The sequence below is a fragment of the Nuphar pumila genome, chromosome 10 (genome assembly GCF_984573655.1).
Source record: "Nuphar pumila chromosome 10, dmNupPumi1.hap1.1, whole genome shotgun sequence".
Lineage (NCBI taxonomy): Eukaryota > Viridiplantae > Streptophyta > Magnoliopsida > Nymphaeales > Nymphaeaceae > Nuphar > Nuphar pumila.
This window is the reverse complement of record NC_143258.1, coordinates 5,118,261-5,144,799: the sequence shown is the minus strand read 5'-3', so window position 1 is coordinate 5,144,799 and position 26,539 is coordinate 5,118,261. Positions and strand designations below refer to the sequence as shown.

Sequence of the window (26,539 nt, the reverse complement as noted above, 5' to 3'; positions counted from 1 at the left end):
CGTTGACAGCCCTATGCTGGGTCCAGCCCATGTTGTTGACTGAGCAATATGGGTATGGTGTAGTAAATATTATTCAATGAAGTAGCAAATCTACTTTAATTAAGGACCTGTTTCAGCAGAATGGGTAACAATTTAGTGCACATGACATGATGACCATCATGTTCCTAACAGGTCTCTTTGGTGGTTTGCTTATTTATTGGTGTACCTTCTCTGACTCACCTTTTTTTCGGATCTCATAGTATGGATCTGGGCCCAGGTTAAGTTGGGTCAATATTGAAGGAAACATACTGTAGCTAAGTTGAATGTAGTTTTTTTTTCTTTTTCTTTTGGATAATCCAAGGAAAAAAACCCATCACCAATAGCACATTGGCTGGCCTCCCGTTGTTAAAACCCTTGAGGTGTCCTCCACCGTCGGAGAATACACCTAGGGGTGGCAATCGGGTCGGGTTGGCGGGTTAGCATACCTCAACACGAACCCGACCCGTTTATTAAACGGGTCGGCTGTGGCAAACATGAACCCGACCCATTTATTAAACGGGTAGCCCGACATGACACGGTTAACCCGTTTAATAAACGGGTTGAGTCAGGTAAACGGGTTGGTGGGTCGGGTTCGTGTTAGCGGGCGGGCGGGTTGGGTTTAGGTAAACGGGTTGACCCACCCGCCTAACCCGTTTATTAAATGGGTCAGCCGGGTTGGCAGGTTGGCACACCCCTAGCACGAACCCGACCCGTTTAATAAACGGGTTAGGCGGGTCGACCTGTTTACGACACAAACTCGTTTAAGCCATAACCAAACCCACCTAAGAAGCGGGTTGGCGGGTCATGTCAGATTTTGCCACCCCTAAATACACCCAGCTTCTACCTTATAGCAAGAGATGCCACCCATAAGTTTCAAACTTGTGACGTCCTGTCAACTTGATTTTTTTTTTCTTTTCTCATAGGATAAAGTGTGAAAATAGGTCAATCTTTTTTTTTAATCGGAGAAACCGCCTCATGTGCAGAGACCTAGCAGCTCTGGCTCAGCCTATCGTACTTGCGGTCCATATCCATGTCAGCGTAAAACTCCGAGAGCTTACCTCTCAACTCTAAGGAGTCGCCAAGCTTCAGCTTAAGGGGTGACACCCATGGGGTTTGAACATAGACTGCCCGTCAAACAGTTTAGGCCCCATCCCACTACGCCAAATTCCTTGGGTCTGAAATTAAGTTAATCGCGTCTGTGTCGATACCCGACCCGACTTGAACCAAACCTGAATATTCAAGTATGGGAAGAAAAAATTGATGACCCAAATATGGAAGAAAACCCAGTGGAGCTAAGTTAAACATGATTTTTTTTTCTACATAAGAGTGTGAAAATATGCAAAGCTGCATCACCTGGATCGGACATGCATATATATATATATATATATATATATATATATATGCATGACCCACATGCACTTAGGTCTAGGGCTATCAACGGATCGGGTTTGTATCAATGCCTGATCTAACCTGAACCTTCATATTTTGCTATGAAAATGAAAAATGCTGACCTGGATATTATCTGGGCCAACCTGAACCCAAGTAACAACAGGTTCCTCATCATTAAAAAAGAAAAAGAAACGACTTGGATCATGATTGAATCTGGTATTCTAATGCAAGATCTGATCCGTATCTTGACCCAGACATGGAGCAACTCATGGGACGCCAATGAATATGATTTTATCCATTATCTGACTGAATTCGATTCTGTTTAGTTGCATCTGGTAAGCTAAAAACATATGTGCTTATATAGGATGTGGATATGGTTTTGATTTTTTGCTAGGGAATCGGACAAATATTCAAATTTGATAGATATTCGAATCCAAATCCATTTAGCCAACATCTGATTCGTCCAAATATGGTGTTGACCATATGATAGGGGTGCAAACGAGTTGGACTCGGGCAAGATCTTGCAATATCCAAATCCCAATCCAAAATGTAAATAGTAGATATGAATTTGATTCTGAATCTAAATCAGATTTGAGGAGGTAAGATTGAAACTGAATCCAAAATACATGTTGTAATACTGGGTCCAGAAAAAAATAGAACAAATTAAACAAGCTATTTACCATTAAAAAAAAGTAATCTGGTTGGAATTTGAATTGGATCAATTTGAGATCCTACTTAAAATGCTGATCCAAATCTGACCCTAAACCCGAAGGTAATATGATTGAACATATTCAAATCTGATCGTAATATACATTAGGATCTTCCTTAAAGGATCCATATCTGAAAAAAAAAACCTGCCGGATTGGTATTGGATATCCGTCTATATCCGATCCGAATCCAAAAGCCGTTTACATCCCTGTTTGTTACACATCAAAATTAGGATCCTATTTCGGGTCAAGCACACCAACCCGTATCCAATCCAGTTTCCCGCTTCCACGCTATTCAAATTCGAAATGGAGACCTCATCCTCATCGGCCACACAAACAAGGGAAGAAACGCCAGCCCCAATTCCTTTCCTTTTTTGATCCCTGACGTCGTTCCGGCGAGCAATCGGAGTCTGGGGAGCCGATGTCGTCGGTCTACCTCGCCGTCGATGACAGCGATCTCGACGACGCTGAGCTCTGGGCGGTCATCGACTCCACCGCCGCCGCCCACTCGGCCTCTAAATGCCACACCCGACGGCCCATCCCTCTCAAGCAAAACCCCGTCCCGATCTCCCTTAACTCTGCCGTCTCCCCTCCCTCCCGAATCTGCAGAAACCCTAGACCTGAGTTCGTGGTCGTGGAGGACGGTGGCAGCCCTTCTGCGGACGGCGAAGTCCTGCAGGAGCCGTGGACGTGCCGGCCTCAGAAGATCCTGAGGACCGGCGGAGGAGATCGATTGAGCTGCAGTAAGCAGATCGTTGCCGTTCACAGGAATTTGTTGCCTTCGCCGGCTTATTCGTCGTCACCAGAGACGCCAGGAAGGCACGGTGTTCAGGGGATGTATCCGGTCGCGGGGAACATCGAAATGGAGGCGAATCGGCGGTTCCCTAATAAGGGTTTTGAGCATAGCTTGTCCGGGAGGGTCCCCTCCGTATCTCTGTTCAAGCAGTACCAGAATGCGGCAATGGCGGTAATCGTCCTTCCTTTGCTCGCTCCAAATTGGGTTCTCAATTAGGATTCTTTTTTTCGGTTGCCTTTCCTTATCAGGGTTTCAACTGGCACATTTGTTTTTCATAGGTTTTGCTGCTTGGGGTACCAAATTGGGGTTTTTTCGTTTTGGGGGACCTGTAACTCACTTGTAGTCTTGCCATTGTTTCTTTTGCTTCTTTGGATTAATTTGGATGTTTTTCTTTACGTGATTTATCAATTGAACATAGAATAAAATGCTGTTTTAGTAAGATAATTTATCTTTGTAAATAGGGGATTGATTTTTTTTCCTTAAAAGATCCGACTTTTTAATGGATAATAATTGTTTAAAAAGTCTTCTTCCATGTTTGTCTCCTGAAGCGGTTCAATGTACCATGTAATTCACTTTCTTTTATCTTATTGTCACGACAAAAAATGCATGTGTATGGTCTGTATGTGAATCACTGAATATTAAGTGGTGGGAAGATGGGTGCAAATCTTTGCCTTCTTTAGGCAATGTTGGTATATATACAGAAATTAGGCATAATTGTTTCAGTCTGAACCACAACAGTAATGCTTCATGTAACTGACGATTTCTGAAGAATGGAGATGATGTGGTTGATTATTTTGTCTTAAAGTTTTTCAATCTGCTTGAATGCCTCATGTTATTATGTGTATCATGACATGCGATCGTGGTCTTATGGTTTAGAGTAGGGTATCAATTGAGAACAATGCTTATAGTTGAAAAAATGCTTGTGAATTATCTTAAGTGCGAATACATCAAATCAATCCCGCATTTGCGTAAGTTAGTGCCAGATTCATTTGCATTTTTACCGAGGACTCCAGATCATTCTTGAGTTTGCCATTGTTTCTGACTAGTGACCCTTTTCCAACAACGGAGTTTTTGTCAAATTTATGCAAATTTTATAAAGAAAATGGTGTGTAACTTTTGGTTCTATAATGTATAGCTTTTATTTGTTACAGAGAAACATGCCTGCTATTCTTGAACTTTCTTTGGCTTGCTACAGAAGGAAAATTTTGAAGCATTACCTTTACTCATAAGTGAAGATTGGTAACCTGACTTCGTTGCATCTCTTGTAGACAAACGTGAACGTATAAAGTGGGAGTATGGGATAGCATTGTGCCCTTGTTGCATTCCAATATGGGCATACAAAATGCCTGAACACAACGTTTCCATGCAGATTGTGTTCACTTTAAGTCAGATCCGGGTTTCAGTTGACCATGATTGCAGCTTGGAGACTTCTTCTCATTTCATGGAACACTCAAATTTTCTGTTGTCTCCACATGTACACTGTTAAACAATTCTTTTCTTTGAGTAGTTTGATGCACACAATGTTCAGATTCCTATGTGTAAGTTTTAGAAGATGTAATGTGTGTCCATGTCCATATACTTTAGTGCCCAAGGATAAGTCTAGATGCTAAAATATTTTTATTGTTCTCTCAAAGATATTGTGAACTCTGCAGAAGTTGTAAGCTATAAGTTTTATTAAGATCGTCTTTTGTACTAAAGGCTTGTTAGTTGTGTGCATTTGCTTCACTTGGTAAATATGTTACCTGAACCTTACCAACTTTATCTACGCAATACTGCTCAGAAAATCTAATTCTAAACACTCTCATGGATGCAGTTAAGGATAATTCTACATTTGGCATATGATTTAGTTTTAGTATTATTTGGCTGTGACAAATGGGACAGTCAATCTTGCTCATCACTCATCATCTAGATAAGCCTATTACAATTTCAGTTTTATTTAAAAGAAGAAAATCAGGTTCTTGACTTCTTATGCTTGTAATTTGCATTGTGCAGATTCTAGAGAAAGGTGATTATACTGTGATTGGAGGACACCCGTATATCAAAAAAACAGGTAGATCACTTTTACATTCACGACTTTTGATTTCTTAGTTACATAATCACAAGTACTGAATTTTGGAAATCTGATGGTCTTTCTTCTGCAGGATGGAGGAAGATATCATTTTTCTATAACCTTTCATTTGAAATAAGGGACAAGAAGATAGAATTTGATCAACACCGTAATGTCCAGCGTGCTGAATTTATTGTTAGAGCTTTTATGCAGTATGTGCATGAACTATGTTTAACGCCATGGTCATTCACCACTGATTTTACATTCTAACTGCCACTGCATTTTTTTCTTGTGTTTGTGCTGATAGGGGCGGTAGATTCTCAGATGGGTGGGGATCATGTGAACGTGGAGAGAAAAAGTTTATGAAACCAAATCATGATATCCCAAGCACAGCAGAAACTAGAGCGAAGAACAAAGCATGCCAAGTAAGTCTATCTGTTGTCTTCTGCATTCACATGTGAGCTACTGATTAAGAAACTGCATACATGATCTGTGCATATCCCTCAAACCAGGCAAACCTATGACCAGATATGGAATTAAGCTGTAAGGGGTTAACATGCAGAACCTGTAAATGGATATGTTAGAGATATACCACATTAGTCTTGTTTGAATCTCACTTTAGCGAAGAAAGGTGCATGCCAATTACACAAACCAGTTGTAGTCCTATCATAACACAAGCATCTTGAACAGGTTGGAGTTACAGTTAGGCGGACTAATCAATGTGATTTACTCAAGTTTTAAGTGTTTTGATAATTTTTCATTTTTCATTTTCGGTTTTTCTGTATTCCATTTTGATGTTATTTTGTTTTCTAGAATATAGAATGCTATAGCTTCTATTTTAAGTAAAAATACTAATTAACAAAAGCACCCAATTAGATGGAGAAAAGATACTTCATACTTGTATTTTGGTCTTTACACTTTCAAATAGAATATCAAGTAGATGCTAGCCACCAAGCTGTTAAATAATGAATTATTTTAGTGCGTAATGCACACAAAGATACCAAACTCGGTTGGCACAACAAAAATTTGGAATGACTGAAAAATGAAAATGTCATTCGAGGCTAGTTACTTAAGTGCACATATAACCGAAAAATGAGACACATTAGTACTCAACACTCAAGTGTTTATATAGAGCCCAAAAGGCTGGGGTTATAAGAATGACTGTTAAAAATGTAATAACTGAATAAGATTAACCATGAGGACAAACTCCAAAGGGTCTTCTTTGGTAAATCAAACGTCCTACTTATTTTTGCTATTCACCAAAATTGACACACCTAAATCTCGCATATGAGTTGCCGATTTACTTGGCTAAACTTCTTAGCAGGCAATGGCTTTGTGAACATGTTTGCAACTTGCTTATTGCTTGGAATGAACTCTGGCAAGATTTCTTCTTTTCAACCGACTCTCTGATATAATAGTGCTTGATCTCAATGTGCTTTGAGTTATTATGAAAAACGTGATTTTTGGTCATGACAGTTGCAGATTTTTTATCGTAATTAATGATGCTAGGGCTTTCATGCTTCTACTGCCAACTAGGTTGGTATCTTTGTGTGTATTATGCTGGTGCTCTGTAAGGCCCCATATGGTGCTCTGTTGAAAAAAGCCTTGTATGTCTTGAAACAAGCATCGAGAGCTTGGAACATGAAAAGTGATCGATATTTTCAAAAGAATGGATTTCAGAAGACTCCAAGTGAGCCCTCTGAAAAGAGAAAGAAAAAAAAAAGTTTTTTAATTCTATGCTAAATCAAATGAAAAATTTATCGTTAAATTCAAATAAGCCATGATAAAGGAGTATGGGATGGTGGATTTGGAGATTATAAAATATTTTTTTTTGAAATCCAAGTAAAACAAAAAGGTGAAATTTTCATTTTTTGTTAAGATTCAACATAGTAAATTGCAAGACAATGAGCACACCGATGGCTGTAAATGATACACTGCTATGTAGTCTCAGCATTTTTGACTCTTAAATGCAGATGAGGCCCTTCAAGGGTGGGGCCTGTTTGCATTTGACCATGTTCTGATGTGCATCAGCAGACTTCCATGGATTGGGAAGTCTGCAACCAGTCCTTCATGCTTTTGGGGTAGGCCATGGACCAGACAAAGTTTATGAAGTTCATGTGGCAGTGGGTGGCACCAAATAAGCCTTCTGGTAGATTGATATCAGATCCTACCCTACTGGGACCTGTTAAGTTTCCTGAAACAATCTATTTTAGTTCAGTACTTGATTGTTTAGTTGACCGGGGTTGTCGGAGACATACACCGGGAATATGGTTTACTTTGAGTTGGAACTTCCAGATGGAACTCTCATGCTCCTTTGGTTTAGGTTTCAATTTTTTGGCTCCAATTTGTTAAGAAAAGTGCTTTGCAATAAAATTGTGGGATTATTAGTTTTGACTTTTTTTACTACAGCCAGCCAGCTGGTAATCTAAGTACTGACCTGAATGGTTTGAATCATCTACTGCATTGGCAAGAGAAACTCTTAATAGGAATCATACATTAACTTGTCTTCCTCTTTATAGTTGTTCTTTCAAAAATTATTGTGTTTATGCTTGTAAGTTGGAATAGAAAGTCCTAATAATTGTTCTGGTGAATTTCCAGGATTTCTTAATTGTGTAAATCTTAGTAGTTCAATATGTGAAGATACTAATAATTGAATTATTTGGTGTTTGTAATGGAGCTAGGACCTGCTGGGAATTGGAGAGTACAGGCCTGGAGCTGGCAGTTCCTTACGTTAGATTTCTTAATCATTGAAGCTGAATTCCCACTCATTTTTTCCAGGGTTTTCCTTGAAGCAGCTGTATGCACTCCATGTAACACATCAGAGAAGAAACATTGTGAAAACTTCGTTTCGCGTGTGTGTGTGTGTGTGAGAGAGAGAGAGAGAGAGAGAGAGAGAGAGAGAGAGAGAGAGAGAGAGAGAGAGAGAGAGAGAGAGAGAGAGAGAGATTCTGTTGTAGTTCCAACTTCCAAGTCTCAGAAATGAATTTTATAGTCCAAGAAAGTAATTGCCAAGTTTGAAATGTTACTGTCTCACAATGGCTTGTGATTTTATAGCAGGTTTCTGTTACAAATCTTACAGTGGACATGGTGATGGATAGTGCTGGACATAGGCATAGGGATGTAAACTTTTTCGATTCGGGTTGGAAGTAGTCAATACCATATTCAACTAATTGGATATAGCAGGTTTTTGTTATGAAACTTGCAGTGAACATGGATGTGTATAGTGCTGAACTTGGGCACAGGGATGTAAGTGGTTCGGAATTGGGTCGGATGTAACTAATACCAGATTCAACTAATCAGATATTGTCTAAACGAATTCACATTCGGATTTGGATTCAGATGGAGAAAAGCTCATAGAATACTGATTTTTTACATGTAATCAGATTCAGATCTGTTAAATTCAGATATCTAGTGGATTCAATAGCAAAAATCAAAACTATATCTGAATTCGATTATAATCGTGCATAGTTACTTATTGAATCTAACTAAATGATTCTGAATTCGGTCAGATATCAGATAAGAGTTCAATACATTGACATGTTGACAGGTGATGATGCAACTTGAATCCAGGCATTGGCCATATCAACAATGACCAAATCAACAGACGATTACAATTTACAAAAATGATAAAATGGAGGGAATTCATGTGGTGTCATCCCTATTGAGCTTGGATATCAATTTGCTCACCCTTGCTTACTCATTAGATTTACATCACACGGTGGCTTGCTAAAATGGACGTATCAAAATGAGAAAGACCCCTTCAGTTCTTTGTAACAACAGTTCAGTCCTCAACTTTGTGGTCTAAGTTATAGCTGAGTTTGGGAACTGGCCTTGTTATACCCGAGTGCGTATCAGGTGCTGTTCATCCATGCGAGATGGCTGCACTCTATGTTTTCTGCTGTTCATTTTGCAAACTCTAGATCAATGTTTTTAGTATCAGCCCTGAATAGTTGGGCCACTGATTCAGCTGTATTGGCTACTAAGTGAATCGTTCTGTATCAGCCAGAAAATAATAATAAAATTTGTATTAATCATAATGTGACATGTGTTAAAACCATAAAAATAATAACAAAAATTTAATTTTTAGTATTTTTGTATTTACTAAAAAATAGCCGATTCAAGGGCGAAGCACATCAATTTTCTGTCGATACAATAGGGGTTACCACGAGAGATATAAAAAACTTTTAGGATCAGTAAGGGTTGCATGAGAAATATTTGAATTGTTAAAGGGCAAAAAAGTTTTTTTATTTGGTTCAATGCTCTACCAAGGGCAAGGTGGTCTTTCTACCAGGCTTAACGCCCCCCTAATGGGCATTGCCATCCTTTAGTTGACGAGATGATCTCTCCAAAACTGATTTCTAAGATAAAAACATCCAGGTGGCTTGGAGGCCTATAAATACCTATATAGCAGTAGTGTAAGTGTTGCATTCAGAATTCAATTTCAATTGAGAAATTCTCAATTTGAAAAATGTCTGTATTGTATGCTACAAATGACACAATCCAGATTCACAAATTTTTTGCTGCAAAAGGACCTTTTTACCTTTTGTACAAGCGATTTTTCTTCAAATACACAAACTTCTTTCCAAATATCCAAATATGTGAATTTCCTCTCACATATATAATTTTTTTCTTAAATATGTGAATTTCCTCTTAAATACGCAAATTTCCTCCTAAAGGCTTTAGAGGTGCTTTTGAAGCACCACTAAAGAGTTTTTTTACCTTTAACTACACTTTTGTAAATATTAAGCATGTGACCCTTTGCCTCACATGTTGAGACATTTACAAATACAGCACAACATTCACAACCATGAGTTGTAAAGGTCCCCGTGGTTGCTAATATTCTCAAAATGTGTGAGCCTCCTTTAATAAAATCGGATAAGGGGCACATGCATGACATTTGCAAATATGTTGGACAAAATTTGCATATTTAGGAGAAAATTTGTATATTTGAGAGGAAATTCACATATTTGGATATTTGGGAGGAAGTTCGCATATCTAAAGAAAATCCGCTTGTGCGAAAGGTAAAAATGTTTTTTTATAGTTAGAAATTTACAAATTTGGACATTGGTCAAATTTTCAAAATTATATAGCATTTGTAAAAACACATCATTTTTGTCATACAATACGGTAATTTTCTATTCTCAATTTGGCCTATTGAATATTATAGTAGGATTGACTTTCTATTTAAAAGAAATCGACTCTCTTGGATCCTTTTCAAAGGAGATTCCTTCTTCTTTGCCTGTAACGCCCCAAATATTTAACTTGAAAATTTTGGAATATTTTTTTTTAAACAACATCGGGAAAACTTTATTAAATCGTTAGTCAAATAATTTGGGCGGGTTACAAGTAATAGCACAGACTCAAGGCATTTAAGTAAAATAAACTCTTGCATTGAAATAATACAAGTTATCATTTGCAACCTGAAGATTTATTACAAGTCAGAAATCCTCAGGACATCCGAAAAAGATATGGTCTCATGGCTCGTCTGCAACGACGATTGCAATTGCCCATCTTTATTTGTTTCCTGAAAAATATTAATTCAGAAGGGGTCAGACTCCCCTGTCTGAGTAAGAAGCAAAATATCCATATGAATGTGCACAATGTCACGTGTACAAGTATATGTGCAACATGTTTAGATACAACTAATAACCATTTAACAAGTGATAAATGTACAGGTCACTAAAGTCAAGTATTTCATGATATATTCCATCAACGTCAAAGCACGATACATCATATACACGAACCATATTTATATAAGCAATAATAACTTTGGAACTAATGAGGATATACACCTGACTTAACTAAAGCAATTCATGTAAAGTGTGTATAAAGCACAAACATGAACGTTCAACACATCATTCATAAGTTATCACAATTTCCATGTAACAGAAAACTAATTTGAATCATGCACTACAGGAGTCACAACTTACTTCAACAGTTTCAACATCAAACAATATGCAATTACTTGAAGATTTTTCTTAATGCACTAACTTTATGTTTCATCTTGTTAATTACCTTGTGGGTACATACAAGCATAGACCTCGTAGCGGACCGAGACCATACGGGTGTCTATTAATTAATAACACGTATGACTAGCCGTACGGATATCCAAAGGGGACGGTTCACGACTGAGAGAGTACTCCCTAATGGCTAGAACTAGAATTAGGATGCACCCTGTACTTCTGCAAAAGACTTGGATCTACCACCTAGGACGAATTGGTAGTCCTGGCCCCCTAACTCCGAGGACTGAGGACCGGGTGAGACGCCTCGCTCTCACAAAACTAGAATGTCCGACGAAGTTTGTACCATCTACCCTCTCCAAGGTAGACCACGGGTCCAGTAACATACACCATCTTTCAGGTGTACCCAGAGCCCTGGAAAACTAGTAACATATACCGTTTTCAGGTATACCAGTGTCTCAGAAAATCGGTAACATATACCGTCTTTCAGGTATACCCAGAATCCCACATTTAGGTTATGTGTGCATATCTTCTATTTTATTTATTCTTATGTGCAAGTCATTGCACCACAGAGGATTTCCAAAATCCCAACCCACACTCGAGGTGATCTCAGTGTATGCACATTACCCATCGAATGCCTCATAGGCATCTACCACAATTTCTCAAAATTTTGGCTCAACTATGAGCGAGTACTTATACTTAAGCATTTTAAAGTTTTATTTCTAAGCTCGGGTGTACGTTTCGTACCCCCACTGACCTTGCACTAATAAGGCGTGTCTCAAGTACAACTTTTCATAAGTGCTCGTATGGCACTACATTGGTCTCGCAAGACCGCAAGCTCCGTTTTGAGCTTTCACATGGTCATGAGAAGACAAATGCCCTTTATTAGGCAAATATTTGCAGAACAAGCATATATCAATCGACACAAGACATGTCATAACATTTACATGAAATCATGATTCAATTATATGCAATTTACTTAGTATCATATGTGCCCATATGGCACCACAAGGATTTGACATGTTCAGTTTCAATTTGTACTATCGTGCCTTTGTAATATTTCTTCTTTGTGCAATTATAACAAAAAATATGCATTTAACAACAGGCGGTTCATGCATTGAAACATTGGTCGCAACACTCATATATCAACTTCATATAAAACCATGTGCAACATGAATACATCATGGATATCTAAATCATTTGCCACATTCATCGATACATAATATTTGTTTCATAAGCATATAATAAAATCATTGTGCTATTTAAACTTGTGCACTAAAGTGAGCTTTTGTCATTACCAATGTATATGCGCATCCATGCATTTTAGCTCTACTCTGTATATGTGCATAATAGTGAATCTCCGATATATTATATATTTTAGTTACAGCGGATGTAACAGATTCAATTATCATTCTTTATACCTCTCAAACTCAAAAATGAGATAAACATACATTTCAGAAACAAATAGTGAAATATGCAACTTTTGCAAAAGTGTGTTTGCGTACACTATGTTGGCCAAAACCATCCAACTTCTTATATTTCTTTTAGATTGACAAATAGACAAGAATACGTATACACTTGAGGTTTCACAAATTCAAGCTTTTATCGTTTATAAGACCGTAAGGAACCTTTTTGTTTCTCAAAATAATTTATCATATATATATACTCTTTAGACTGTATTTGGGTTGCCCTGAGTCATAGACAAGTCGATAGTCGATGGCCATGTGACTGCCACCACCAAGTGACGCCATCAATGAGACGTGCTAACCGACGCTAGCTTTCGTTGAGGAGCCCATCTGCCACCTATGTGTGAAGGCCCAACGAGCACCTGAAGAGGGTTTTTTTTTTCAACCTTGCTGCACCCAAGTCAATGGTGTAGCGCCACCTTCGGTTCAGCAGATCGCGGTAGACCTCTATGGGTCGACCGATCAACACCACAGTGGCCTGCGCCACTGTTTTCGCCTATCAAAGCATGCGACAAGCTGCCCGATTGATGATGATCAACCGGGGGTTGTGAGATAACCTACAACAGGCCTGGAGGAAGTCGACCAATAGGGTCAACCAGGTTCGCGGTCATGGTGTAACCGAAATGAGGCTGGGGTCAAATCGACCTCTGCCCAATCACATTATATATATATATATATATATATATATATATATATATATATATATATATATATATATATATATATATATATATATATATATATATATATATATATATATATATATATATATATTTGAACGACAAGCTGGGGTTAGGCAAACTCCAGCCCGTTATACAACGATAACATGGAAATTGAACTTGCAACGTCTGAACATAATGAGATGTGCAATTGTTGACATATTTTCTATCATGTTCACATTGCATTTTTTTTTATGCATTTCCTGGAACAACGTTCAGATTAGAACAAAGGTTAATGTTACATAGGGAACTACCTCTTCACTTGAGTCACGGTTTTATCAAGCACGGACTTGCAAAAATATTAATCGTGTACATACTTTCATACCTAGAAAATAACATGTTTCATAACATAATCCAGTTGCATGTTTGCAAACCATATAAGCAAATCAGTGACATCTAAATACATCTGTCCGTCTAGACCTATTTAAGGAAATTTACTATGTGCACCAAATTAGTAAGCATGACATCTAGCTTCATCCCTAAAACAAAAGATTCATATTGTTCTGTATGAACCTCTTCAATATGTGTGAATGTGTTCCTTTATAACAAAAAAAAAAATTAACGTGTTTCCTATACAGTCTCCAAAATAAGTATATGCTGAAGTTACATGCTGTAACAAGTTTTTAGCATACCAGCATATGTAGATTCATCACTTGAGTATATGACTGGAAATAAATTGTAAGGGTGCCAACATATACAGATTATTTATTCATGAGTACATGTATGTGCACATCATTAATTCTAGATTTTTTTTTTCAAGAATATTGGCAGATTCATTTCACCACTTTTTTTTTTTACATGTATATACCTGATTTGAAATCAGCTATACATGAATACGCAGGTTTGTGTTTGAACCATGTTGATAACTTTGCAGACCCTCACACCTTAATCCACATATCTTATATACACCATGGTTCCCAACTACACTTTCCTCCATATTTTTTTTTTGTATAGATCAATGTAAAGATTCTCTAGGTCTGGTTTCAAAAGTTTATGTGAGGATGGAATATATGTATTTTCATACATATTCCGATGGTATGCAGCATATAAGTACACTATGGCATCATGCACAAACATAAGAATCTAATGCCCCTTACCTCTTGTTGGAGTTCCGAGCGAACAAGGCGACGTTTCTCCTTCGCGGAGCGACACACCACCTCAACAATGGAGTCCACATATCCAGCAATGGAGTCTACACTCACGGTGAGAGAGAGAGAGAGAGAGAGAGAGAGAGAGAGAGAGAGAGAGAGAGAGAGAGAGAGAGAGAGAGAGAGAGAGAGAGAGAGAGAGGTCCAATGTTTCTCTCTTCTCTACCATTTTGATTTCCCTCCCCCACGTAGGGTAGTTTTGATTTTTAAAACTCAACCCAAATCTTCAGCCCACTGTTTTAGTGGGTGCTTAATAACTTCCAAAATCGCCCCCTTTCTCCTTTGGCAAGATTTTCTCTAACTTCCTTCATTATTTGCTTTATGGGTACCCTCTTCCATGTTCAAAATTCAAGAGGCCCCTCCACCTTCCATTAGCCATTATTGAGTTTTCCATTTGGGAATTGATGTCTTCTTTTAAATCGTTGTAATTTTGAAAAGATTTTTATATGAAAAACATGTGAAAACCAGACATCAAATAATAAAAACCGGTTCTCACTAGTGGATGAGACCGGGTCGAACTCAGGGAACAGGAATATTTCGTATTCAAGTACACAAATCTAAATTATTCTTTATTGCCGAATTTATTGAAATGTAAAATGTTTAAGAGAAGTAAAACAACTAACTATTACAACAAATGAATACCCTTCGCAGAGGGCGTAAAGTGCAATATTTACAAACCCAGAATCAAATTCCTAATTCTAAACTGAAAAGTAAAAAGAAGCTTTATTCTTCGTACTTCGTGTCACGTGATCGCTTCCGCTCCACTTCTGTGCTATCCTGCACAATTCAAATGAACACGAACAATACCAGAGATAGAAGGAAAATTACACTAAACTGACTAAATGCTAGAAATACAAAGGAAATTAGACAAGAATTCTAAATGACAATTTCAAATGAACATAAATTCTAATTAAATCTAACTAACTACTTACTGATTACAAACTAACTAACAGTTTACTTAACTCACAACTAATACTACTCAATTAACTAATGTCTATCAGTTAATGAACTAATCACTTAACTAATAGTAAAGTAACTACTTATGAAAGTATATGAACTCAAAACAAGGAATCAATGAATGAGAAAGACAAGAAATTCAGTACATAAACACACAGGAAAAACTAAGATTAGCTGTAATGTAAAACAGAGAACTCAGCATGTAAAAATAGGGAAAACAAAAATTAAACAAACAAAAATTTAGAAAATGAACACAAAGAATTCATATAGTGAAGAAACACAAAAATCAAAGAATGGAAAAATAGGAAAGATGCAAATGCTAAACAGGGAATTAGAAATTTAAACAAAACAGGAAATGATTAAACCGAACTATGTAAAAACATGAAATTACAATATTGAAAACATAAAAAAATCGGAAGGTACAACAAATAGTAAAACTGATTTTAAAAACAAACAGGAAATTGCAATAAAGAAAAATAAGAAACAAGTGCTAAAAAAAACAAAAATTATAACAATGAAACAAGAGACAATTCATAACAACAAAATCAAGAAATAGGAAATTGAAAACAGCAAATACAATGAAATAAAACTGGAAATCAAACATTAAAAAAAAAACAACGAATGATAAAGCAATGTAATGAATCTAAAGCAACAGACAAACACACTGAAAATTAGAGAAAGAAAGATCAGGAGATTAGAAAATGCAGGAATTCAAGAGTTAACACTAGGAAAATTAGCAAGAGTGAACGAAAAACTGAAATTAAAACTAAAACTACAATCAATACAAAAGAAATACAACAATAATGAACGAAAATGCAGAGATATATAGCATAAATCAAATCGATGCATAAAAATTCAAAAATCATTGAACTAACATGGAATGAAATATGCAGATGAGACACTATCTACTGAAGATGCAAATGTGATAGATACAATGCAGAATTTCTAAAATAAAATGCAATGAAAACAGGAAATGAAAATCTACACAGAAAAAAATAAAAATCGTGAAATGTTAGCACAATTAGTAATCATAAGATATAGAACTCTATTTACTGTTTATTCATTTATTTTTATTTTCTCATTTTTTTTTTTATTCTGTTTTACACAGAATTAATGGAAGAAGAAGAAGAAAATGAAGATCGGAGGAAGAAGAAGAAGAAGAAGAGAAAGAAGAAGATACAAAGGAAAATGAAGATTCAAATGAAGAAGAAAAGTAAGAAGATAAGAAAATGAAGAAGAAGGAGATCTGAAGGAGAAGAAGAAGTATAAGAATCGGGACTTACCGTGAACCTTAGAGGGGTTAGGGGCGAATGTGGCAACCTCCACCACCACACTGTCGCCGGAATGAAGAGCTTCCACCACTGCCGTCGGCTGGAGTGTAGACAGAGAAAGAGGGAGAAGGAGAAGTTAGGGAAAGGGATTAGCCACCGACAATGGTGGAGGAAGGAGAGAAGAGAGGGAATAGAGGGAAAGAGGGGAAAGAAGGGCTTCAGCCGTGAATATGGGAGGCGCCCTTTCTTTCTCTGTTTTTGGGGTTTTTAAAAACAACAAACCGGCTGGAACCGGTTTGAAACAAATGTAAACCGATTCAAGCCGGTTTGGTTATTGTTTTTTTTAGTTTTCTTTTAGAAATACAAACTGGTTCAACTGGTTTGTGTTATTATATTTTTTTTTCAATTTTCCAAAAATTACAAACCATGTAATGATTTGTTTTTATTATTTTATATTTATAATTTTTAAAAGTAAAGAAAACCTATTAATCGTTTTATTATGAAAATTTTCAAAAACAAACCTATTTATTTATAAAGAAAATCAAAAACTAATCTAACTATATATATTTTTTCTTTTCTAAAAAAAAACAAACATTTAAAATGATTAAAAAAAAACTATTTTCTCTATTGTTTATTTTTTTATTTTATTTTTAATTTTAATAAAAACTAAAACCAAACTACTATGAATGTAACAAAAACTAAAATATGCATAAAAATGTAAAATAAAACTATTTTTCATGCATTTTCTATTTTTAAATCATTTAAGCACATTTACTCGAAAACTATCATAAAATTGGATTTTTGAAACATTATTTTATAAAATCATGCATATTTAAATGTTAATCAACCCTGAATTATATGCATGATCAGGAATTCGTCCAGCCCCTTCCATGTACGCCTCCCCCAACACGTCTTTATTGGGGAAGTTGAAACGTCTTTCCCCTCCCCCCTTCAAAAAAATTATTTATTATAGTAAGTTGAAACGTCCTTCAAAAAAAAACATCACAAGGGGATTAAAACTGGAGACCTTTTCTGTAAGGGGTAACGAGCCCCACCAATGTGCTATACACAATTTCATTGCATATCTTTGCAACAAAATTTTATTTAACCACTTATAGACGTTCGGTGTTTTTTTTCAAAAATAACGTCTTAGGTATTTATTTATTTTTCTCGTAGTAACCGACCTCCTTAATTAAGGTCTTGAAACTCCCCACCCAAATTTCAAAATTTTGGTGGCTTATTATTTTCTTTGTTTTGAGACCTCCCCCATTAAGGTCTTCTTAATGGAGGAGTTATTACACAATTTAAATCTTTTTTTATAAAAACTGTCTTTAATAAAAGATAACAGCACACAAGGGGATTTGAACATGGGTTCTCTTCCCTAAGGGTAACAAGCCCCACCAGTGCACCATACTCAATTTCGTTGCATATCTTTGCAACGAAATTTTACTTAAACTGTATTAACGTTTTTTACATGTTTGGCCAAAATAACGTTTTTTGGCAAAACCATTTGGTGCACAGGGGGATTCGAGCCAGAGTTCTCCTCTCACTGAGGTAACCAACCTGACCAGTGTGCCAACTCTTACTTGGTTGCAATTCTTTGCGATTAAAAGTACTTAAATGATGAGTGATGTTAAAAAAATCGCGGAAGTAAGCCGTACAAAGTGGTGTGAGCACTGTTTATGAAAAATCAAGTCCCGAGAATTATAAATCAAAGTCATAATACATAGGACTAGTAAATCCCCGAATTTGGGACCCAAACGAGAAAAAAACCTCGTTATTTCATGTGAATTACTAGAAAGCGTATATCAATCAGATATGGTCATAATGAGGGCGATATTTGCAAGAGATGAAACTTTAGAAAAGTGCTTTGCGAATTTAGTTGTAATTGAAAACAAAAATTTGGATTTTAATGGGGTTTCATATCCATCCAAGATCTGAATCCATACATCGTATCCGAATCCAAAATCCTGGATCCATTAGATCCAGTTTGGATACAAGATCCATTTGGATTGACTCTATATCACTTTATCGTATTTATTTCCAAGAATGGTAATATTTATTTATTTTGATAATTATTAAAATTTTGTGGGTTTTACATTGCCCCCCTTTTAAAAACCATGAGACCCTTCCTAAATTCCTCTTTTTCTATCTCTCTCTTCCACGCCATCTTCAACCCCCTCTCATCTCTAAAACTGAGCATGCTATCATTTGGTATCAAGCAGGCTATTTTCGGTTGTTAGAGCGAAGATCGAAGCACGATTCAACATTCCCACCATTAGATTCGGCCATTCCACCATTGAATCTACCGAAGCAGTCCTAGAACCAAAGATCTACCTAGTTCGAGAGCACCACAACGTTTGATCTATTATTTGATCTTCTTCAGGGTTAGATCCATTCTTTTGTAGCCATTCTAGCTCATACAAACCACTAATCTATGCAAGGTGTAAGGCTATGATCATCCAGACACAAGCTCGATGTCCAAAACAATTATAGCGGTCAGATCCATTCATATCTAGCTTTTTCTGAACACTTGAACGTGTTCGGTCCACACTGATATACAATAGACAAATCGCAAGTTGAAATTTTGGATAAATATTCTTCACATCCTAAACTCTAAAATCAAATTTTGTTTCACTTCGATCAGAGTAGTATAGAGCCCAATCTGCCTGTCCCAAGTCAGGCATATATTCTACTTGATTTATTATGGAACTGGACGAGAACTAATTCTGTTTCCCAGATATAAATTGTTTTTTGGACAAATCAGAGGTCTATAATTTTTTTTTTGCTCTTTAGCCTTTGTACAATCATGGCTAAAAACTTCAAACTCAGTTTTGGTACCCATTGAGCTCAAGTCCCTCTGCATTGCAGATGGGTCATACTTTTTCACCAAACTAGTCTTGAACTTAATGTTAACCTAGACCCAATTTTTGATTGCTGCCATCCAACGATTATAATGTCAAAAAATTTGAAAATTTAGGATAAAATAGCCCTACCTATCTTGACTCAGACCCAAGTTACAATTTAGAAAAATCCTATACTAGTCCTGAGATATAGCCAAAATATCAAACCCTATCAGACTGTGATGGATGAATCCCAAATCTGTCAGAGAACCACTGCTTGTAGAATATTCATTTTTTAGCCTTTAACATCATTCTAAAATCCATAAAAAATACCTGTAACATACCTCAAATATCAAACAATAATACCAACCCTTTTACCTGACTCAAATACTCACCTAGAACCTTGAACTGACAACAGAACTTGACAATAGCACCCTGTCCTGCAGACAGAACAACCTGTTTTGAAGCCATGGTGACCCGCAGAGCCCAAGAACTTGTGGAATCTTTGAGGGCTGAAATCTGACATCAAATGGGTGAACTGAACAACAAAATTGATGATCTAGCTGTCATGATGTGGAAGTTCATGACTAGCTAAACCTTTGAAAATTTTAGAGGTTTAATCAACGTGGACGGGATAACCATACCTATTTGGGAAACTCGACAAGGCATACCTATATGCAACACCTCTGTTTAAAATTTCTCTCATTCGATGGCAAGAATTGAACTAGCAGGATCTTCAAGACAAAACAATACTTTTGGGTACGTAAACCCCCAAAATTAAGAAAGTTTTGATTGCCTTCATCCATTTGGAGGATGATGTGGTACGTTGGTACCATTGGTTCAAAATAAACCTAATAGTGTCCAGTTGTGATGCGTTTTCATGTGCCCTAGTGCTGCATTTTGGGCCATCAATCTATGTCAACCACAATGTGTCTTTCTAAAAAAATCAGTTAAATGGGCTGCATGATAGAATACTAATCTTTGTTTGAATGACTCAGTAACTTGGTATGAGATTGGTCACTAGAGGACTTGATTGAGACCTTCATAGCCATCCTTCGATATGAGCTTCAAATCAAAGTCCAGGCCAGCCACCCTATCAACATCATGGAGTGCTACCAACAAGCATGTTTGGCTGAAGAAAAGTTGCAGAAACAGTATGAAAAAAGCATTAAAATCGGATCCAATTCGAAACCCAATCAACCCAAATTTCACTCTTCCTTCAAGAGTGGACCAGGTGGGTACAATGTAGCTATCGATGGAGATAGTTCTAAATATGATTTGAAATCTTCTTTTGATAATTCTAAAAATATAAAATTTTATTTAAAAAGTTATCCAATAGTGCAATGATTTAAAGGTGAAAAAAATGGCTATGTTGTTACTCTGATGAAATATAGTGTTTCAACCACGAATGTAAGACCATGCATATGTACTATATAATAGATAGTGAAAATGAAAGTGAAGAAGAGAAGGAAGAGGAGAATGAGGATGACCCACAAGAAAAAGTTATGGGGACATCTTTCCATGCACTTGCTAGAGTGGAAGTGCCCTAAATAATAAGAGTTCAAGAGACTCTCAAAGCCACCATGATTTACATCCTCATAGACATGGGCAGCACATACAACTTCATATATGTCCAAACGGCCAAAAAAGCTAAGTGGCCAACCACTTCACACGCTCCTTTTGAAGTCCTTGTTGAAAATGGCAGCAAGCTGCGATGCCAAGCCAAATGCACTAATTTGGTTCTTCAGATCCAATGCACTACATTTTGTTTAGATTCGTTTATCCTTGCCATGAAAAGGGTAGACTTGGTCCTGGAGATGCAATAGTTGCAAACTTTAGGAACCATCGTATGGGACTTTAAGTCCATGAAGATGACGACCAAGCATGAGAATCAAGGAGTGGAGATTATGGCACCTCGGTCTTCCTTGGAGATTATTAGATCCAAACTGATGCCCAAGGCTGTGCATCAAGGTGGGTAGTTGTTATTGCTTCAACCTTAGATGCAGGTTATCAAGAACCCATTGCTCTTGAATTGAAGCATATAATTAGCAGATATGAGAAAGTCTTCTCAAAGTCCAAGGATATCCCACCAAAAAGGTTCCACGACCATCATATTCTCATAGTAGTGAGGGCTCAAGCTGCCAATGTCAGGCCTTACTGGTATGCTTAAGTGAAGAAGGAAGAAATCGAAAAGCAAGTTTAGGAGATTCTACTGGAGTGATTCAGGCAAGCAAAGTTTGTTTTCATCTCTAGTGCTTCTGGTTAAGAACAACAAATCTTGGAGATTCTGCGTTCACTACCAGTCCTTAAACAAAATTATCATCAAGGACAAATATATGATTTCGGTGTTAGAGGAACTTCTACATAAACTCCACGAAGAAGCATACTTCATCGAACTGGACCTAAGATCCGGTTACCACTAGATCCATGCTGCTAAAAAAGATGTGCACAAGACAATCTTTCAGATACATGATGGGCACTATGAGTTTGTAATAATGCCCTTCGGGCTCACCAATGTCCCTACCACCTTTTAGAGTCTGATGAATGAGATCTTCAGACCCTACCTACGGTGATTCATTTTAGTGTTCTTTGATGATATCTTGATCTACAGTCAAACATGAGGTCACACCTAGAACTTATTTAAACAGTTTTGGATCTTCTGAAGGAACACAAGCTCTTTGTCAAAAAGATCAAGTGTTGTTTCAAGCATAGTCATGTTCACTACTTGGGCCACATAATCTCCAAACAAGGAGTGGTGAGAAGATCGAGTCCATGGTTGCTTGGCCAATTCTACGAACCCTCAAGGCCTTGAAGGGATTTTTAAAGCTCACTAGATATTACCAAAAGTTTGTACTAAACTACACCCAAATCAGCCATCCGTTAACTCGTCTTCTCAAGAAGAATGCCTTATTTTGGGATTATAAGAAACATCAATATTCAAAACACTTGAGAAGAGTATGAGTATCACTCTCATCTTGGCCCTGCCAGACTTCCAACAAATTTTTGTAGTTGACACTGATGCTTTTATATTTGGGATAGGCACAACCTTGACCCAAAACAATCATCCTTTGGCCTACTTCAACAAAATTCTAGCTGAGAGTGAGAAAGGTCTATCCGCTTATGGAAAGAAGTTCCTATCGATAATCGTAGAAGTCCACAAATAGAGACCCTACCTTCTAAGTCATCACTTCATAATCCAGATAGACCACAAGAGTTTGAATCTCATGATGGAACAACGAATCTCTACCTCAATGCAACACAAATGGATCTCCAAATTTATGGGGTATGACTTTGAGATTTAGTACCAAAAGGAAACAAAAAATAGGGTAGCAGATGCCCTATCTAGGAGAGAACAACCTGGGTTGGGGATACTCATGCTCTCTGTAGTACAGTTTCTCTTCCTAGAGGAGTTAGCACATGAATACCAACATGATGAGGATCTTAAAAAACTTAAGGTCCAACTAGATTAGAAACCAAAGACGAATTATGAGATGTCGAGAGTCTTTGTACTCTACAAAGGTAGGATCCTATTACCATAGAGGTCCTCACACATTCTTGAACTTCTGGAGCACTTCCATAACTCCCTTACTGCAGGGCACAAGGGGTTGGAGAAAATGTACTATCAAGTCAGCCAAAAACATTACTGCATGTGGATGAAAAGGAATGTTAAGCAACCTGTGCATCAATGTCTCATGCTGACGTGTCAAGTACTAGGCTACATCACCAGCAAGGATTCTACAACCCCTATCGATCCCTATACAGGTTTGAAAGAAAAAAATCTTGCTTTTTATTGATGGTCTTCCACCTATCTATAGTTACACCATAATTTTGGTAGTTATGGATTAACTCACAAAATACATGCATTTTATTTTAGTAGCACATCCTATATGGTCCGAACCATGGCAAAGATGTTTGTTCAACACATCTTCAAGCTCCATGGGATGCCGTGAGTCACTCTAAGTGACCATGACCCTATCCTCTTGAGTTCTTTCTTGATGAAGTTCTTTAAACTCTATGGAACCAAGTTAACTATGAGTACTTCTTACCACCCTCAGACAGACGATCAAACTGAAGTGTTGAATCATTTCTTGAGAACATACTGGCTTTCGTGGGCGACTGATCCAAGCAATGGTCCATATTACTTTTATGGGTTGAGTGGTCCTACAACATCATCCAACACTATGCCATTCATATGACTCCATTCAAAACATTATACAGAAGACAACCTTCTTACATAGTTTGATATACTGATGGATTTACACGAACCAAGTCTGTGAACTTACTGCTCATTGAAAGAGACTAGCTCTTGAGCAAACTTAGGCTTCACCTACAAGGATCCCAAAGCATGATGCAACAATTACAACAAGCACAAGAGAGACAATGAACTATAAGTAGGAGATTGGGTGTTGTTGAAACTACCACCCCCACCAGCAAGTGACCCTAAGAAGGGCTCAAAATCACAAATTATCTCCTTGTTTCTATGGGACCTACTCAATATTGGAGTGAATTGGAAATGTGGCTTATAAACTCCAATTTTCACCAAAGGCTAAAGTGCATCTTGTGTTTTACATATCCCGACTCAAGTCCTATATCAGTACACCTCTCAAGAATTCTGTAGCCTTACCTGATTTAGGAGAGCCATCCCAACCTATGCCTTCCCATATAATGGATAAAAGATGATGAACCAATGGGCGAATCACTACAGAGGTTCTCGTGCAATGGAGTGTCAGGATCGGTCGATGCCACTTTAGAGATTGAGAACCAGTTGATGGAATGATTCTTTGAGTTTCAGTATTGAGGACAAGGCTGATTTGAAGCATGTATGATTGATAGTAGCTTGGCGCCACCCTTGTAATTTCCTTTTCTATTGTATTTTTTGTTTGATATGAGTTTAGATATCTCTCATTAAGATTTTTTGGATTTGATGATCCATGTGGTGTACCAGATATTAGGGGTTACTAAGAGGGATACAAAAGTCTTTTAGGGTCAATAAGGACTACATAGAAAAATTTTGAATTGTTAAAAGACAAAGAAGTTATTTTATTTAGCCTACAAGGGGCAAGGTGGCCCTTCTACTAGGCTTAACACCACCTATGGGCATTATCATCATTTGGCTGAGGAGACAGTCTCTCCAAAATTGATTTTCAAGATAAAAACATTAACCTATAAATACCTACATGCCATTACTGTAAGCATTTCATTCTGAATTCAATTTCAATTGAGAATTTTTCAATTTGGCCTACTGAGTACTATAGTATGATTGACTCTTTTTTCTAAAAACTATTGACTCCTTGAATCCTTTTGAAAGAAGATTCCTTCCTCTTCGCCAATTTTTCCAAAACTGTGAGACCCTTCTTAAATTCTTACCTCTCTCTTTCTTTCAGTCTCTTTTCCACATCTCCAACCCCTTCTCATCTCTAAAACTGGGACTGCTATCGGTAGAAAATATGGGCAAGCTATGGAAGTTGCAGGAGTATGATCTTAGTGGCGTTGGAGTGCCCCTTAAGGGGGGTGTTTGGATGCATCCACTTATCTGAAAAAATGGGATAATGTGGTACAATTTGATGTTGTGAATGGGTGTTTGGCATGACCCACAGTTTGTCACTGTACCTGAGATGGATGGCAGACTTGATGTGAAATACTTGCCCAGTTAGGTGTTGTAGAAAAAGGAAATTCAGCAGGCAGCATTCATGATGCTTGCTGCAATTCCACGGCTAGATTTGGGGTTCACATCATAGTCAACAAAGAGGATCAGGAGGGAGGCACCTCTGACGGTTTGGGTGCACATTCCAAACACCATGGCTTTACTGGTGTTAGCCTGCGTACCCATGTGAGTGAGAACTAGAAATATAGGCATTTCCAACACTTTTTTTTGTCAAATCCAACCATATGGATATGTTTGGCATGGTGAATTTGCTAGGAATCAACTATTAGATCATGTATTTGCTATGAAAAATGTGATTTTTGAATACTTAAATATTTATGAAGATTATGAACCACTGATTTTAAAACCTTAAAAAAAATCACGTTTATAAATCAAAATCAGATGATTAAAGAGCAGGTTCTTATAAATCCAACAATGTAGATCACATAGGCACAGTTAGATTCAAGAGAAAAGAAACAAAAATTCATAAAAATAGCGTTTTACACATTAGTTCTCATATTCTAGTGATTATATATATATATATATATATATATATATATATATATATATATATATATATATATATATATATATATATATATATATATATCTCTGTGTGTGTGTGTGTGTTAGCTGCGCAGCTACCTTTGCAACCATATTGGTGAGTTGATGGACGACTATAAAAAAATATAAAAATCATGCAAAAATGTGCATTTTTTTGCTTTAGCGCGGTTTTTAACTGCTGCTAAGGGTCCCAACAGAAACTGAAACCTTTGTCAGAAAATGTCACTAAAGGCCTCAGCAAAAACTTGAGGCCTTTAGTGACAAGTTTTTGACCATCACTAAAGGTCCCAATTTTCGCTGAGACCTTTAGCAGCGGTCAAAAACCATTGCTAAAAGTAAAAAAAGAGCAGCAACGCATGTTTTTGTGTGTTTTGGAACTGGCCATACATCAAGGACAACCAGCAAAGTTATATATATATATAAGGGTGACAAAATCTGACCCGTTTGGCTTAAACGGGTTCGTGTCGTAAACGGGTCGACCCGCCTAACCCATTTATTAAACTAGTTGTGTTCGTGTTAGGGGTATGCCAACCCGTCAACCCGTTTGACCCGTTTAATAAACGGGTTAGGCGGGCGGGTCAACCCGTTTACACGAACCCGTCAACCCGCAACCCGTTTATATATATATATATTAACTTATCTAACGCTCACTCCTGTTTGACCAATAGTCCGAACCAAACCAATTCGTAAACAAAAATGTCTATGTTATCGGGTCGACCCGTTTAATAAGTGGGTCGCCGTGTCGTGTAATCGTGTCGTGTCGACCCGACCCGTTTATTAAACGGGTTAATCGTGCCGTGTCGGGATACCCGTTTAATAAATGGGTCGTGTTCGTGTTTGCCACATCCGACCCGTTTAATAAACCGGTCGTGTTCGTGTTGAGGTATTCTGACCCGCCAACCCGCCGACCTGACCCGATATATATATATATATAAACCCTTTCTACATGAGAAAGCATGATGCTTAGGGAGGACAGCATATATATATATATGCTGTCCTCCCTAAGCATC

At 37.3% G+C, this 26,539-nt stretch overlaps 1 protein-coding gene across 1 annotated transcript; it reads left to right on the top strand.

Moving 5' to 3' along the window:
- Positions 1-2,535: 2,535 nt before the first annotated feature.
- LOC149823321 (peptide transporter family protein) lies at positions 2,536-7,809 on the top strand. The gene is made up of 5 exons (XM_090019922.1): positions 2,536-3,081; positions 4,903-4,960; positions 5,052-5,169; positions 5,265-5,382; positions 7,639-7,809. Exons 1-5 carry the CDS (start codon positions 2,536-2,538, stop codon positions 7,690-7,692), a joined length of 894 nt encoding a protein of 297 aa, XP_089876048.1. The 3' UTR covers positions 7,693-7,809.
- Positions 7,810-26,539: the final 18,730 nt, after the last annotated feature.